The 18,488-nt window shown below is 35.6% G+C and overlaps 1 protein-coding gene across 2 annotated transcripts; it reads left to right on the forward strand.

Annotated features, from left to right (window-relative positions):
- The first annotated feature begins 1,365 nt into the window (after positions 1–1,365).
- POU1F1 (POU class 1 homeobox 1) lies at positions 1,366–13,669 on the forward strand. 2 transcript variants are annotated; one of them, XM_072399419.1, is made up of 6 exons: positions 1,366–1,507; positions 3,458–3,607; positions 10,045–10,269; positions 11,052–11,216; positions 11,612–11,672; positions 13,456–13,669. In XM_072399419.1, the coding sequence occupies exons 1-6, from the start codon at positions 1,366–1,368 to the stop codon at positions 13,667–13,669; spliced, it is 957 nt and encodes a 318-aa protein (XP_072255520.1). The 2 variants fall into 2 exon arrangements, with proteins under 2 accessions (XP_072255520.1, XP_072255529.1); XM_072399428.1 differs by having other exon boundaries at positions 3,539–3,607.
- Positions 13,670–18,488: the final 4,819 nt, after the last annotated feature.

An 18,488-nucleotide genomic window follows, 5' to 3' on the forward strand; every position in this document is an offset into this window, starting at 1 on the left:
ATATGAGTATATCTAGGGCAGAGAGATAACTTTAGGTCAGGAAGGGGGCTAAAGGATAAGTGCACACAAGTTATAAAATTCATATAAGAAGAAAGAACTTTACAGAAAGAATGACAGGAATACAAAAAATTCCAAGTGACCTTTGACCACAAGACACAAGTAAAGCAAGCTATCCAATGAAAGTGTCTTTACTGGCAAACGAGACTATGCCACTGGACAGAAATCAATAAAACTTAGCAACCAAATCAGAGTAAACAGACCTCCATGACAAAGTGATAATAAATTACAGAGAAGCACAGATCCGGTTTTTATTGTATAAAAACAATACCTTTTAACTATGGTTCCTTTAGAGGTTGCTAGTGGTTCTTTAACCATCAAGCAATTTGTTCCTCTCAGGTCAGTTATCACTAACACCAATGATCTATTTGGCTATCTGTAAGGGTGGCATCCTTTCCACTGGCCACAATGTAAGAGGCATTCATCCCATTGATCACCGTACTAATTTATAATGAATTTAGCATTTCATAAATATTGGCAGAGGTTCCCTGAGACCTGACCGTTATTTTAATGGTTCCCCCATGTTAAAAAGGTTTAGAAAAGCTGATATAACTGAACAGATAATTTGTTCTTGTGCTGCCTGCATTCAGCCAAGACTTTACAATTTAGAGTTCAGGTCCACATATAATCCTAACATTGAAAGCATGGATAATAATTTGTATTTTCCTAACAAGCATAACCAAAGGAGGAAGTGAAAGGGAAACAGGGTTAACTTTAGTGACAAGCAGTAATAGAGGTCAATGGTGCAATAAAATAGAATAAAAAATGATCCACATTTTTCTATTTAAATGTGAATTTTAACATCTATTTGGAACATTTTTTTAAAAAAATATAAATGTAACTGACTGATAAAAGTAAGATAACATTTGTGTTACTGGTGACAATTATATAGATTCTTCCTGTCTATTGATAACAGTCTTTTCTTTCCCCTGTACATCAGCCCTATAGAAATGATGTGGTGTTTTAAATCCATGGATCTGGTGTATGCAGAGAAGACAAGCTGTGAACTAGGTGCAGGGTCTCAGGTTTCTGTTTAGTTACACCAATTGGCCGGTCATTGTTATATTGGGTGGGAAGAAGAGTAGATGCATTTATGTAACAATCTCCTGGGCAGAATTCATTAACATGGATAAAGGGATTTCCTAAGAGTATAAATACCTGCACACGCCAAGCACTCACCACGCTGCCCCTTAATGCATACATGCAAGCACAGGAAAACTTTTATTTTAACGGCTCATTGAAGGCTCACAGAAGACTCTGAGAAAACTTTTAAAATTCATCTTTCCTTTATCCATCCTGTCTGGGGGAATGAGTTTCCAGGCCTTTGTGACAGCTGATACTTTCGTACCTTTAAATTCCGAATCTTCAGCTACTTTCCCCCTTAGGATGCATCACAGCACTGCTGAATACCTGCCAGTCACCAATCACACAACTAACGTGGTCTCCACAGGTACTTTTGTATTATGAGTGATGTATTTATCTTTTATATGACTACATAATTATACAGCAACAAAAGATAATATAGTGTACTTTACATTTAAACCATTAGCAAGGTTTTGGTATTTTTAGTAAGTTTATGGAGTTGTGTAAGAGCATTAATCCATTGCAACCAATGAAACTTCTATTTTCAAAGCAGGCATAACATTGGTTGCTAATGGGTTATTATATATTAAATAACCTATCACAATGCTTTTTGTTCCCTTTCTTACCAAACCATCAGAGAATCATGATATGGAATTTCTGATTTTGATGGTTAAAAAGGTAAGCAGCCACTACCAATAAAATAATAATAGAATATATTGTAAGGATAAACAAATATGATATATAATATCATATATAACAAAAGTAAAATATGCATAAATATGATAAATATGTAAAAATGTATTGTTGGAATTTTAATGTATACAATTTATTGAGCATCATTTATCTAATCTTTAAATTATTGTTTTATACATCTTAATAATCAATTTTACACTTTAATAATCAATAAAACAATCAATTTCAATAACAATATGAATAAATATCATTTTTTTATTAATAAATCATCTTTAATCAAAGAGATTGTGTGGTTTGACATAATAATACAATTATTATAATTTATTTGATTGGATTAAATATTTGCCAATCTCAGTAATTTCAGGGTTACCATAAAGTCTCCTACAGAGATCTGGTGATATATTTTATCGGATCATGCAATTGTTAGTCCACATTTAAGAACAATTGATCATACTTGGAGATCATTATTTTAGCATTTTCATTTTTTAGCATATCATCTATTAGTTTCTGCAGAGATGAACAATCTAAAACCGGCTGCCCCTTTTAACAGCGTGGTAATGTCAAGGTTGTTTCACAAAAAAAAAAAAAAAAAAAAAAAAAAAAAACTGCAGCTATAGATGTAGGGTTAAAATTATTTGGGGATGTTGAAAAAGTTTTCTAGTGATCAGATCCTCATTGTTGGATTGTAACTTTGTTGTACTGTCACTAATGTTTACAATTTAAATTATTTGGTTTCCCCAACAAAAAACACTTTAGATCTTTATTGTATTCCTAATGTTGTGATCCGCAGATTGCAGTTCAGATCTGACCTCCTTTTGAATTTGTTCTGACCATCTGCATCAAGATGCTTTTTCATTCTCATAGACTTGCATTGAAAATAAAGTAGTTCTGGGCATATACAGTGTAGTCATTTTACAAATGACCACAATTTAAGACACACAATTTAGGAGACACAACCCCTGATACATGCTTTAATAATACAGTGAATAATTGTCTTCCCATTCACATATAATGTTATGCAGGAGCCCAGTTTAAGGTCCTGTACATACAAGTAGCATGCATAGCATACCCATTGCTTGTGTTTTAATTTGAAATTATATAATTTTAGGTACATGCCAGTCCTAACAATATAGTATGCTTTTTTTCTTGCTTTGGTAAATTTACAATTGAAAGTGCATTTGATCAATGCTTTAGAGCTGCCCCTCTTCCATGTTGTCTTTTCAGTACTCCCAGTGCTTAGGAAGAGATTCAAGAGCTTGACAAAATATATTCGGCCAGGGCTGACACTAATTTTTCCAACTTCATACAACCTGGAATTTAAAATCTGAGTGTATTTCTGGAATATACCATTCATCCCTATATATTCATTCATCTCTCTCTTTGTAGTTAATACTATTTTATTATATGAATATTATTTAATATTAATAATAAACTAATATAAAAAGATGTCAGGTGCCTTAATTTATTTCTTGTTACTGTAATGTTGGTAACCCATTGCAGAGCCATAGGCCACATGTAAACATTCTATAGACCAAGTAAATTATATGTGTAGAATAATTGATATCTATGGAAATAATGACATAAAGTTTATTCTATGAGTGAATCTTAAATATTTTCTTACCAGTCCCGTCTGTTTTGTCTTTGGTCCAAATTCCTAAATTCTCTCATATATACTTCTCTGTGCCTAATGCGGAACATATACCAGCAGGGCTGCATTATCCAAACCCATCATGTCACTATGGAAACCAACAGTCTGCCTATGGGGTGATGACAGGTGAGTACCATTTCTTTAAATTTCCTATATCCTGTCATTTTTATTAATTTCATGCTTTTGAGTGAGATACTATATTTAAATGTTTGATCCGAATACATGACTTTTATTGTCATAATCCTTAGTGTACACTAGTGACTACTTGACCCTATGCCTTTAATATGTGTTATCTTTCAGCAAATGTGTATAACATCATAAAAAAAAATAATAGCCATGTATTTTTATTATGAAAATGTCAACTACATAAGTATGAGATTTTATGTTGTTAAATATACTCAGGAATTGGTGGGCAAGTTTTTCTATCAGTATATATATAGTATAGTATATCTTCCCGCTCTCTATATCATTGTATGATCTACATACTATCATCAATATGTATAGCCACCCCTGAAAAAATGGTCAAAATGTTAAATAAGATGGGAAATAAAGAAGTTAGAAAGAGGGATAATATACATATTTTCAAATATAAATAGTACCAATTATAAAATGTATAATAAAAATGTATAATTCTCACATAGAAAAATAGAACATAGAAAAGTATACGTCTCATACAATTACTATCAATATTTGAATATGTATATTATCTCTCTTTCTAACTACTACACCTTATACATCTCACTTATACCCCAGAAGATGCCACTTGGCGAAACGCATCAGTTAACAAGACGTTTTCTCGGTTTACATTTTAAGACGTGGCTTATAGGTAGAGGAGAAATTCTCTGTATAGCTCAGTAGTCTACACCCCCTGACTTTTTATTGGGAGATGGACCTATAAATGCTCTGATGTACTTTATACATGTACTCACTTTTATGAAATAAATATACTGAACACCAGCCTTGAAGCCCCTTCTTCTATCCCTTCTTTTTCAAAATTTCTATCAGTATATATATTGGAAGGTGTGACGATTAGTTTGAACACCAAAACAACTGCCACAAATTAGGAAAATACATCTTTTGCCATATTATGTCTCTTCATATCCTACATACTTTGATTTCTAAAGGCATGAAGCAAACATCTTTCAGCTATGCAATACTTAAGTCCAACTCCATCCATAATGTGATACTTTGTAAAATCTTATATGTTGCCTATGTACCTAATGGAAAGCTTTCTTTTTCATCCCTGTTCTGCAATAGTCATAAATTGGCTTCCCAAGAAAGCCTTGATAATTATAAGCAGTTCACCAAAGATATTTTCTCTGGTCTAGTTTTTATACATTTCTTATTTTTTTAGGCCCTGATAAATGATTACCCTCTGAAATGTGTTGGATTTACGCTTCGCTTTATTTAGCTGAATTGCAACAGCTGTGTTGTTTTTTTATTTTTTCCATCCATTTGGGAGGTTTACCTCTACTTCCTATACTATAAATACAGCAAAAAAAATGAACGTAAACCTCTCCAAACGGAGGAAGCTCTATCTTTCTCTGTCAATGAGAAGTGTTTTCTCTATTCTTGTTCAGTGAAAACTCAAAACGTTCCTTCACATCTACTTCAGTGAGAATAGACACCAGGGCAAATATAGAAAGGGAATTATCCAATGTGGACACACAGAGCAGGAAAAAAACTTGGCAGTGGTTCTAACCCCTCACTACTTAATCCAATTGAAACTTTAGATGCAATTAAAATATAAACTGATCAAATGAAGAACTGTAAATGGGAATACTGCAATAAATGATTGTTTCTGACTGTTGAACAGATATCAAACTAGATGAAGATTGGAGTTATGTGTGGGGGGCTTACTAGATCATCTCTGACTGGCTGATATATCTTAATGCCCTCACCCACCCTACTAACTCTTTGTAGTCTTTTATATTTCACCACCATGACAGGGATTTAACTGTGCTGATGTTTTGCAGGAATTAAACCCACGGCTCCAGAGATGCTATCTGCAAGTATTTCTCAAACAAGAATTTTGCAAACATGCAGCATGCCTTTATCCAATGTGGTAAATGGAGTAGGTACTTTACAAGGTAAGTTGTTTTAGAGACTTATTAATGTGTATCTTTAGGCAAAAAATTGTTTTAGTCTTGGATAGGGTTGGTCAGGGATAGAACCTTTATTAGGGTTTAAGGGTTAAAAAAGGAAGGAAAGACGGGTTTTTTGGCAAACTTGTAAAGATAAAAAACAAAACCATTTTAATTTAGATTACTCAAACTCAGTACAACATAACAAAAGGAAATAAAGCATGATGGGCTCATTTCAACATAATATGAGGCCCTGTTTAGATGTCAATTTTTACATTTCACAAAATATCATTTGCACAGGGGTGAGTATTTTTTTTTCAATTCCCGAGGCATTTTGCACACTGGCTTCATCAGGGTATACAGAGACTCACATTGATATCATGGAATGACAAAAAAAAGGGGGGGGGGGTTATCTAATACAGGTATTCCCCAACTTTAAGGGCATCTGACATACGGACGACTCCTAGATAACGGACCGGGCTTCCCTGACCGCTCCTGTGCAGGATGTAGGCTTGGAGGGGGGTGGTTTGCATGACTTGCAAAAGAAATCTTTTGCTAAACACAGCTAAAGTTGTGGATGATCTAAAGAGTGGAGCTGATCTGTAACATCTTGTAACTCTTTAATGACCAAGACAAACTCTGCAGCTGTGATATTTTGCAAATCAAAGCACAGTTTGCTCCAGAAGTTAATGAATCTCTAGGTTCCATAAAGTGTTGTTTTTTTTTTGCTTTGTTTGTGATTATTAGTGTTGGTCGAATAGCTCACTATTCAATTCGGCAGCTATTCACTCGAATAGAGCAAAATTATTCGAGTGGTCCAATGTCAAAGTCGAACACCATTAAAGTCAATAGAAGGAAAAATTTGGGGTTTTTCCAGCACTGTGTAGAGCTTCTACATTATAAAAGGATACATAAAAAGATACATTTTAAAAAGATACATTGAAAATGGATACATAAAATGATACATTATAAAAAGATACATAACACTATTACATACCCCTATACTTCACATGAAGATTAAAGAGCACCTGTCACATCAATATTAGGCTAAAGCTAGGTACACACTTCCAATTATTGTTAGAAAATGATTGATTACGACCGATCAACGATTATGCACGATTATACTTGAACAATCATATTGTGCACAATTCTGTACATTCTGTAACAATATGATTGTTCATATATAATCCACCAACAGCGTCCACACGCTAGATACAATAGTTTGAACGATGCAGGGAGTGACATGTAAAGGAGAAATTGTACCGCAGAAACATGCACGATCACTGAACGACTGTACACACGATAGATAGTGAAAGATCATTGGCCAATCAGATCCACCATGGCGGTCGTTCATTTCCAATGACAATCCTTGTTCGTCCGCGTCCTTGGTCACTTTTTTTTGGCCAATCCGTTGTTCATCGGTTGTTCGTCAGTTGTTTCTAACGATAATTATTGGACGTGTGTATGCAGCTTTAGTCTACACGGACTGTTTCCCCAGCGTTTAACCTGAGGTTTTTTAAAGCCCATGTTTGAAGTCCCCATGCATTCCAATAGGCTAATCTACACCAGGACGTTTCCTTCAGGCACGTTTTTGAGCGTTATCTTAAACGTTGCTTGCAACATTTAAAAAATTAAAATGCTGGATAAACGCGGGTAAACGCTTCCATTGAACTCAATGGAGGCTTTTTCAAGCTTTTATGAAAGCTTCTATTGAAAACAATGGGGGCTTTTATAAACATTTTTAGCAGGACTTTGGGATCTGGAAGTCCCCTTTAATAAGGAGACTCCCAGATCTCCACCGCCCCACCCTGGGGAATGAGTACAGGGGTACATAAATCCCCTTACTCATTCCCTGAAAGGGTTAAAATATAAGTAAAAAATAGGACAAGGCTTTAATGGTAAATAATTTTATTAATGTGTGTGTGTTTGTGTAATTAAACTTTTTTTTTTTTTTACAGGTTATCCCAATGACAGGAGGATTTCCAGGGTTGCAATGAACACAGCCCTGGAAATCCTCCTGACAGTGAGGGATTGCAGGGCACTAGGGGTTAAATGAGGACAAGCCTCGCCATTCACCCCTAGTGCTCTGGCTGAGGTTTTACATTTCTCAGCCATTCAGCACTAGATATGAATGGGGAGACTTGTGCTCATTCATCTCTAGTGCTCTGTGATTAGGAAATCCTGATGACAGCTCAAGCATCATCAGGATTTCCCTTTCCTCACCAAATCAGGGAGCAGAGCAATCAGCGGAGCTTTACTATGCTGACAGCTCTGCTCCCCTGATCTCTCCTGCAGCCCTAGAGGAGCTGTGACATGTTCTGCATGTGTAATACATGTCACAGCTCCTCTAGGGCTGCGGGAGTAATCAGGGGAGCAGAGCTGTCAGCATAGTAAAGCTCCGCTGATTGCTCTGCTCCCTGATTGGCTGAGGAAAGGGAAATCCTGATGATGCTTGAGCTGTCATCAGGGTTTCCTATTTCTCAGCCAATCACAGAGCAGTAGAGGTAATGAATGGAGATACGTATCTCCATTCAACCTCTATTGCCCTCGTATTGCCTGCGGTTACAGCTAATTGAAGGCACGTGCTTTCAATTACCTGTGACCGCAAAGTTCCCACAGTCCGGGGTCCAATATGATTCATAATGTCATTGTCGGATAACCTGTAAAAAATAAAAAAAGAACAAGTTAAAATAAAAACACATACAAATAAAAATTCATTTAAGATTAAATTTTATTTTTTTTTTTAACTTTTTTTTCCCGAATTTTTGCTGTCGAATCCCGTGTTTTTCGGGTCGGGTCTATCCGAATTCGAACAGCCATATTTGGGTAGAATATAGGGACAACCCCGAATTCTAACATCAACACTTGTGATTAACTCACAGTGAGAATTTTATATAGTAACCTACACCACACTGCCTAATAATATGTGGAGACCAACATCTGTCCTAATTGCATTTATTAAAATAATGTACCTGTTCAGACTTACATACAATTACAACTTAAAAACAAACCTACAGTCCCTATCTCGTATGTAACCCGGGGACTACCTGTATCTTTGAATTGGAAGGTGGCTGCATACCATCATAAAATGCGTTGAACTTGACTTGTAGGCGAACTTGCAACTAAGTTGTTGTTGCTGTGGTTCATCTATTATCCCATGTGGAATAATCAGATCATATCTTTGGGTAAAATTTCTGGGAGTCCAGGTTTGTGTTTGAAGGTTCTAGCCCTTGCCTATGGACTTCGAAATCTTTTCCAAATAGGAAAATATGAACTGTAAAATAATCTCCTGGGAATAAAAACTCCTTGGGGAATATAGGAAAGAAATGGGATGATTAAAGTTCACAAACTTTAAGCGTTGGTGGAAAGTGGGAAGAGCGAGATATCTGCAGCCAGTGAAATAAGGTGCCGTACTTGACTGGCTGGAGAAATGTCGTTCTTCCCACTCTTTTTCCCATAGTCCCCTTCACTGAGTTTTTGCATATAACCACCTAAACAGAAGCCTAATGAGTGAAACGCATCAGTAGTTGAGACACCTATTTGCTGTTATCTTTTGGATCATGGGCTCATTATCCCCAACTATATGATGGGAAATATGTAATTTACCTTGAATGGACTTCATGTTTGTTTAAATATGATATTGGCTGGAATACATATAAGCTTTGATGTATCTACTTTTGCCAAAAACAATCCTCTTTTCTGCCATGCTCATTCAGAGAATTAGGAATACACACTATCATATTGCAAAATTGCTACTAATAATCTTCAAGTATGTCATTTAAAGAACTCTAGCTATATCATATTATTATTATTCAGTATTTTATTTTCCCAATGCCGAAAGTAAGTAGATCAATTTATACAGACAGTAGTACTAACCATCTCCAAACTTCACCAATGCCCTTTATCTATTGGAAGACCTACTGTAAAATACCAATCAGTTATTGCTATGGGAAGACATATGATACCCCTGCTATGTGCCCACACAATGGAGAACTTAAGGTATCTGTGGTGACTTATAACATGCTCACATTTTCTTTTTCCATGAACTGTTTCCAAGGTGTACACTGATATATATGCACACAAGGTGTACAGTGTACACTGATAAATTTTAGTTTTTTGATGGGTGGCAGGTAGCTGAATTGCTTGCCAGCTAAGTTATTATTTCAGGGACTCTTGCTCCTCTTATTGCAAATATTGAGCTCTTACTACTTCTGTTGCATTCTCTGTACAATTTAAATTCAAAATGTATTATGGAGAGTGGGACCGCAGTAATGTTCATGAAACGAGTTAGAAACTCCTATAAAGAGGTCTAACCTCCTAAGTCATTGAGCATTTTAAGACATTAGCAAGCAATTCAGATCAAAATGTTCTACCCACAACTAAAATTTAGTTTTGGGGGGTCCAACTTTATAAATGGCTGGTATATAAAATACAGCAATTCTCTAAAAACTTGTGTACATTCCACAGGAGTCCATACAGGCAGTCTACCTCCATGCCTCATGAGTGCCAGTTCTTGCACATTGGGTCATGGTTTTGCCCCAGTACATCAGACTCTCCTGGGAGAGGAGGTCACCACCTCAGATTTCAAGCAGGAGTTCAGAAGAAAGAGTAAACCTATTGAGGAACCTATAGACATGGACTCCCCAGAGATCCGTGAGCTGGAAAAGTTTGCCAATGAATTTAAAGTGAGAAGAATTAAGCTGGGTATGAATATTCCAATTTAAATGAAATAATATAAGTTTATTTTTATTATTCTGTTAAATAATCATTATGTGGAATTATGTGCTAATTAACCATTTTCTGATCAAGTGACGTTAATACTGCCTAGATGCCCCGACAAAATTTAGCATCATCAGCATGCATTAGTTACTAAGTTGCATACCTTTTATTAAATGTAAAGCTTTGATACCTTACAATGTTTAATTTTATAAATACCTTACCATGTTTTTTTTTTTTTTTTATCATAGACTAATAAATGTTCACACATGAAAAAACTTCAATACACTAATATTAACAGTAATAAATAGATGGCAATGCAGAATACCATAACGACCTGTAGGTGCTAGTGCTCATACAGACTGAAGCTTTTATTTTTATGAATTTAGCCTCAGACTTGACATAATGATCACACAAAATCACTCTGATTTAGGGAAGATGCTGGCTCTTAAAGAATTGGGCATTTATTAAGCAGATAAAGGTTAGTTACGTTAATTTTCCAATAACTAAAAACTTGAATGGATCAGATCAATTGGTGGTCAGATCAGTTGTTTGGAAAAGTATAATATATATAAGTTTGGATAAGTATAAATATATCTTCCATTACATTTTCAGTTTTATTTTCTTCTGTTTGAGAATCTAGTCACTTTATTAGTCTTTTAAAACAGTAAACATTAGATTTATTTTTATTCAAAGGTTACAGTGTTATATTAGGATCATCACAAGATTAGTATTGGTGACACATGTATCTGTTTATTAATCTCAAGCAGGTTATACTCAAACAAATGTTGGCGAAGCTCTTGCTGCTGTGCATGGTTCAGAATTCAGTCAAACAACCATTTGCCGTTTTGAAAACTTACAGCTGAGTTTTAAGAATGCCTGCAAATTAAAGTCCATCTTGTCAAAATGGCTGGAAGAAGCAGAGCAAGTTGGAGGTAAGAACAAATCTTTATATTCCTGTGGATTGTCCAGTTTTAATCATTGGGGTGTGAAAACATGAAAACAAAATTAAATGAGTTGCAAACTGTTGAGGGCCATCCAACCCATATTTTCAATCAACACTTAAAGAAAAGCTTCCAAAATTCTCCATATATCTAACATTTGAATGCTGGACATCTAGATAGCTCTACTATATCTATAAAATTTAAAAAGAAAACCTGTGGCTAGTCTCTGTTCTCTACACAAGTGCAGCAAAAATACAATATTAGTCCTATCTATCTATCTATCTATCTATCTATCTATCTATCTATCTATCTATCACTAAGGATAATAAATGCTTAGCGCCAAACTCCAAAAACTAAAGATAACATGTTATATTGTTTCTAAACAGCATTGTACAATGAAAAAATTGGTGGAAATGAGCGTAAAAGAAAACGCAGAACAACAATAAGGTAACAATGACTGTTTTGACTGTCTCTTTTGAATATTTTCAAAAAAATACTAGGGATTTGTCCACATTTACATTTCTTAAAAATTGTCCACATCCTATTATGGCAAAAAAAAGTTATTTACTATTAATATGGCTTTTTTAATATTTCAAGAAGCACATTTAGCACATTTCTCCAACATCTCAAGTTTTACATTTACACTCACATTAGTGTCTAATGCTAACATTAATTATTCATTTACTTACTGTGTGAAAAGCATTTTTAAGATGTTAGAATAGTTTTTAAGCATTTGTGTTCATATATTGCACCAATGAAATTACAATGGGAATGATGTAAAGTAAAAGGAAAATAAAGGAAGGAACAAGATATTACCAATAATACCATTTCCATTGAATAACAAATTTAAATATTGTTTAGGTTTTAACAAACTAACAAACTGGTTGGTTAATTCTTGATCTAAGAATATTTATAAAGTGTATGTAGAGACAAATAGTAAGGCTGGACACAATTGGGGTGCATTGGACCTTTTATTGACTTTTTATTGCTGGCTGTATCACCGATGGGGAGATTCACCCCCTTTCATTTGTTCTGTTGACCATTGTCCCTAAAACAGTGAAATCTGAAATTTTGAGTTGTCATCATAGCTAAACATCAGAAAAATCCAATGGGAAAACCTGTTCCAGGGAAAACTTCCTGGTCTTTTGGACAGATCTTGAATGGAAATCTCTCTTGCCAGATGCAAACGGTATAAAAAATTACCTGATAGGGGTTATAACCTTACATAAAAATGTAAAAAAAACTTTTCTGGTTAGACACACACTTTAATTGCCTCCTACACATCATATGATTAAAGAAGGTTTACTATCCCCACCAAGAAAGTAAAGCCCCTATATTTGCCTTTTGGTACAGACTAACCGCATTGCCCTTAGAGGGTTGTTCTGTGTGTCTGACTTACTGCTTTTGTTTTTTCCTGTCTGCATTTGACAGATCTACTGAAGTATATCATACTCTTGCACTTCAGCCTTTGCTCTGCATTTGAGCAAGGCCACACTATCTTCTATTGAATAAAAAAAAAATCTGTTCACCCTTTGCATTAAGATATGGTCATTACAATCTAGGAATGCACCATGTTTTGTATACCATGTTCCAAAAACTTTTTTGTCTGTCTGGACCAGTTTTGTATTTAGTTTTGTTCTGTGGATAATCAGATTTGAAGCAGATTGGCTTCACTATCTGTCTGACCCTAAAGCTGGGTACCTGCACCCCAGCTCGAAACATTCTCCATCAGCTCTCCAATACAGTTGTGTCTGCCCCAACCTGCTGTCTAGCTGTTCTCTGAATTTCCACTCACCCTTAGATAACCCCAGGGATCCCTTTCTATCGTGGAGCTTTTGTACATTAAATCATGAACTCATTTATTTATGAACTCATTAATTATGAACTCATTAAATCATGAAATCATTAAATCATGAAATCCCCAAATAAATGGTTCTGAGGCCCCTTCTTGCAGCGCTTAGTCTAGTTAAAACCCAAATTGAAGGGGACAAGTGGAGGGCAGATGTAGATTACAATAAAAACCCTGAGAAAGAAACAGATGTGCAGGATACAGTAACTAATACCTGACATGTGAACTGTCCTGTACAATTGTTTGCATTGATCAGAATGTAAAATCATGTATTTTACTGGTTTCATTAACAATACCTCAATATTTGCAATCCTAAAGTTTCTGTGCATAACCTGGTATTACTTTCCTAAAATTCTCAAGTGTTGATTTTATCGTAAACAGCATAGCTGCGAAAGAAGCTCTGGAATCACATTTTGGTGAACAAAGCAAACCTTCATCCCAAGAAATCATGAGGATGGCGGAAAGTCTCAATCTTGAGAAAGAAGTTGTGCGAGTTTGGTTCTGCAATAGAAGACAGAGAGAAAAGAGAGTGAAAACCAGCCTGCACCAAAATAGCTTCAGCACCTTCACAAAAGAACATCATGAATGCAGATGACGGGGAAGCCTGTAAAGAAATGCACCTTATGATTCATTCATATCTAGTTAAGATGACGGGACTCGAGATGCAGAGCACTTTTGTAGTGTGTTTACCATTCATTGACTAGCTGACTGGACATTACTGAAGAGTGTGGGTGATAGATGTATAGTTATGTATGGGCAGGATCATCCCTTACATGAGGTTGTTTCTGGTATCATTCAGGGGAAGTATAGGTTATAGGTAAAGTTCACTGTTTCATGATGATACTAGCAATAAGGAAGCAGTATATCTTACCTTCAGATCTATATTCTGGAGCTTTCAGTGCACCAAATAGGCATTCCCCTGCATTAGGATTTATATTCTTATGGTGATTTTAAGGGGATCTATTTATAAAGCAGTGAATCGGACTTTTACTGTAACATTCTCTGATGGAGAATCATCAAAATACATGTTTTAATATTAGTAAGTTTTCACCATGGAATGTTTTAGTGAAAGTCAAATTCACTTTAAAACAAGACCCCAAAGTGCACTGCCTCTCACACACTGGGCCTAATTTATTAAAAGTTGTATCGACTCTTCACATGAGTCCAGTTATTATTGCACAATCCTTACTGGGTCTGTTAATATTCTAAGAGAAATCATGAATATTATAAAAGCACAAAAGAGAGCAGACCAGATAGCCCAATAAAACACTTTAATAGAAAGAATATAAATCACACTAATAATACCCAAAACCATGACGAGGGTAGCTCATCCTTCACCACCACCATCAGAACCTCCGCCTCCCCCCGACCCCCACCTGCTTACCAACCACTCCCCCACCAATAAATACCCAGACACCTATCTTGGATTTAAATTGGCTGGCAGGCAGCGGTTTATTTAAACACCAATAAATAAATTAACCATTCAAGTAATTAACAAATATCCAAACAACAAGGCTGCCGGTCTCAGAAGGCATAATCCGCACCCAACAGGACTTCTCCCAACAGGAGAATAACTCTTCCAACATCTCCACCTTGGCCCCTAGTTGCCCAGCACCACCTTAGGAGCCATAATCATCCATTCACCATAAAGGGGGTGACCCCACCAAAGAGGGTCCCCCCTGCCAAATTCCACCACTTTACCAATCCAGTGGATCCTTGCCTTCCAAGACCCCAACCGCTAAAATTTACCACACTTTCAAATTATAACTATAAAAGGGGTGGGTGGGAAACTTTTTCCTCCAAAAGAGGGCCTCTCTCTTCCGTCCAGCCCCTTTTAACTCATCTTATTCCTAATCCTCTCCTACCCCATGCGCCACACTAGCACAGCCCCCTCTAATCGTACTACATTTTATTAAATCCTAATACCCCTGGGCTAGGCCTCCCACCCCTGTCATGTAGGCCCTGTGCCTAAATTCTTACGGCTACCAGCTTCTCCCATCAGATGATATAGGTTACACCCCAAAGTTCCAAGTTTCCCATAGACTTAGCGAACTCTTACACTCTGGCAGTAGGAGAGTAGCAAACCAGGATGACCCAGACTGTTAGGAACTACAAGTTCCAGGAAAGCTTTACTATAGGTCACCCAGCTATAAAATTCTTAAAGGTGTGCACTATTATTACAAAGCTTTCATTTACATGTTTCTGGGGCTCATACCTCTAATGAAGGGGCACAAGAAGTTCTGACTTGTGTATGAATCCTTGCTTTCCAGCCATGCAGCTCCTAGTCTTGATTGTGCTAATAAGCAACATAAAACATACAAAAAGGTCCACACTATCATCTGTAGGGAACAGTACTTTGTAAACCTCCAAAATCCCTTGCAGCAATGCTAGCAGGAATATTAACACCACCAGAGCATTGAGCCATTAAAAAGTGTCTACAGTGAGCCCACCCTGGAGCGTAGTGTTGCTGCTAGTGTTTTTTGAGGAAGTTAGGATACAAGATAAGGGAGTAAATAATCTGTGTCAGAAACAGTATACACAAATTTGTTTTAAAATAAAAATACTAAAAAGCAGTCAACAATATCAACTATATATATATATAGATTGCAATATAATTCCATTTACAGTATTTGGAAAACTTTAATTAGATGTCAAAGCAAAGATAATTTTAATGGATCATACCAGGGTTATATGACTTCTGCATTGTTCTGCAATCTTCAACTAAAATACCAAAACCACTTCTAAAATATGTGTTTCACAACAAATGAGCTTACAACATGAAAAAGAAACTAAAAAAATAAAATACACAGTTAGTGCTTTTCCTTTTGAAGTGTCTGCATTCGTTCACTATATTTATTCTTTAGCTTATACCTTTGTTCCTTGCACTGGAGTGTTTTTTTATGTATTTATTATGTTTTAATAAATATTAACAATAGTGTTCGTTTTCTGTATTGTATTCTTTTTCTATATATTGCCAGTTGTAATGATAAAATATTACCACAAGATGTCAGCATTGTTGCATCAATTGTGATTTTCTCTGCTTTCATGAACAATTCCTACATAGTCAACAGAAACTCTGCTAGAAAAACATTGCTTAGAAATAGCACAAACTGGATCATTTAGAATCAGAATCACTGTACAATTTTCATTAATTGATCATTTGATAAAGGAAAAATATTATTTTGGTCATCTCTACAGTTCAAGTTCAAATGCCTGCTATGGGAAACATGTTATCTGTACACTATAGTGCATGAAGTAATAATAGCAATTTGGTCAAAATCCATCTTACATTGTTAAAGAAAACTGCACTTGTACATATATTTTTCTATGCCTGTCCCCTTGTTCTTTAGATACTCATGTAGTATTTTGCCCAGTACACATTTCTCCAATAATTTCTATAGACCTTATTCAATTAAGCAGTGCAAAAAGAACAGTTACAGTATGCAAGGTGTAGTACTTATAGCAACCAGATTTCAGATTTTCATAATTTTCTAGCCTATTGTTCTTGATTGTCTTACTGACCACTTTTATAGAACAATGTTCATGGTAATTGTGTTCCCGGGAATTGAAGATGGTTTAGGACTGAGCATCCCAGCCTAGTGTTTTTGATGTCTCATTAGGGGAATTTCTGCTCATCTTCTTACTGTCCCACTGATACCTTAGCAAAAGATGACAGGTACACATTGGGATGGCACTAACAGCATCAAAAAATGGGTCCTAGCCCTTCTACTTCTATGTTCCAAGATAGAATAGGAAGCATGTAGGAATAGTGAGTCCTCCGGGGATACAGACTGCAGGTGAAATATATTCATCTTCGCCATTGTATCTAAAAGTCTTAAATTGAACTTTAATTCCCTTTTACTAATGCAATCAAAATATTGATACAATCTATCCAAGGGTGTTTAAATGCTCATTTAAACCAACACACAATACAGGTTTATGTAATCCATTTGCCAAAAAAAAAAAGAAATTGGTGTGAAAGGTTTTTGGAGTGAACACAACAAACTCTCCCCATTCTCTTGACCACCCCCTTCCCCTCTCAACTAACTGCAATATTAGTTACAAATATAATACTGTACTTGCTCAAAATTCCCAAATCCAAGGTCAGTTAATTCTCCGGGCCTGGGTTGGGTACTATCTGGATGACATGAACAATTTCAGAGAGGATCAGTTTATTGTAGTGACTCCATGACTCCCATATAAGAAGCACATTTTATACTTTAGAAATAAAAATATACTGAATACATGGGAGAATAATTCCCAAACCCAAAGGCTTTATAAAGACCAAAAAATATTAATTATATAATTAAATTATATTATAATATATATAATATAATATATTATAATATATTATATAATTAATTTACTTACTTACCCATTGGGCAGGGAGTTTATTGTTAATTCTTTGCAGACAAAAATGAGGCCATTTGATTCTCTGAAATCGGCATGGACCAAAATACTTGTGGATTGCCTTCACTGCCTTTTAAAACACTTTAATACGCCTTGTCGCAATCTTTTTTTGTTTTTTTAAATTGTAAGTAATCCAGTTTTGGCCCAATATTTATGTGTGTAGCTTGGGGAAATGTAACCAGGCTTGGTCTACTGTAAGTATGTTGTTTGGGTTTGCGGATACCATTGTTAGGAAAGGCACATATTGTTTGCAGGTGTAGCACCAGAAAGAAGTAAAAAATGTGAGCCAACTCCCATCTGTGTGCACTGATGGCTGGAAATTTTAGGGCAAGGCTGTACTGTCTGGTAGAAGCACCTTAATTGCAGGATAGTTGAACAGAAATAAAATATTTCAGCAAAGTTTTTTGTCTCCATTATGTATATATGTTACTGTATTTGTGTTTACATTATACCCCCCTGGTGAAAATCTCAGTATCAGTTCCTATTCTGTATGTATGAACTCTACGCAGTACCACTAAAGGAAGTACTTAGCAATTTTATCTCTGTAGAAGCTGTGAGATATCCTCCAGGAATCACTCCCACTTCAATGTGTAATCTAATTCCAGTCTTCCTCTTCCTTCCTCTCTCTGTTCCTTCTTTTCTTTACACTTACTATTATAATTATCCACCCCATATATGATCCCACAATTACCTATGAACACATCTCCCCTCTGACCTTGTCTCTCCTATTTGTTTCACCATTGATATTATCATAACATGTAGTAATGTTTAATGTTACATTTTTTTAAGTGATTGTATTTGATGTTATCCAGTTTATTCAAACATTACGTACTTTCAATCATTTACCAGCGTGTCACTTCCTATTTTTTTTATCTATTGGTCAATTGCCAACTTCCCATCAGAGCTGATCATTTCATGAACTCTGAAAAGAAATTTGGCCTGTGTATACTAGGCCTAAATCTTTTTATGGTTCTCTGGCTGTAGAAACATCCATTTTCATGTCT

This window comes from Pyxicephalus adspersus, chromosome 1 (genome assembly GCF_032062135.1).
Source record: "Pyxicephalus adspersus chromosome 1, UCB_Pads_2.0, whole genome shotgun sequence".
Classification (NCBI taxonomy): domain Eukaryota; kingdom Metazoa; phylum Chordata; class Amphibia; order Anura; family Pyxicephalidae; genus Pyxicephalus; species Pyxicephalus adspersus.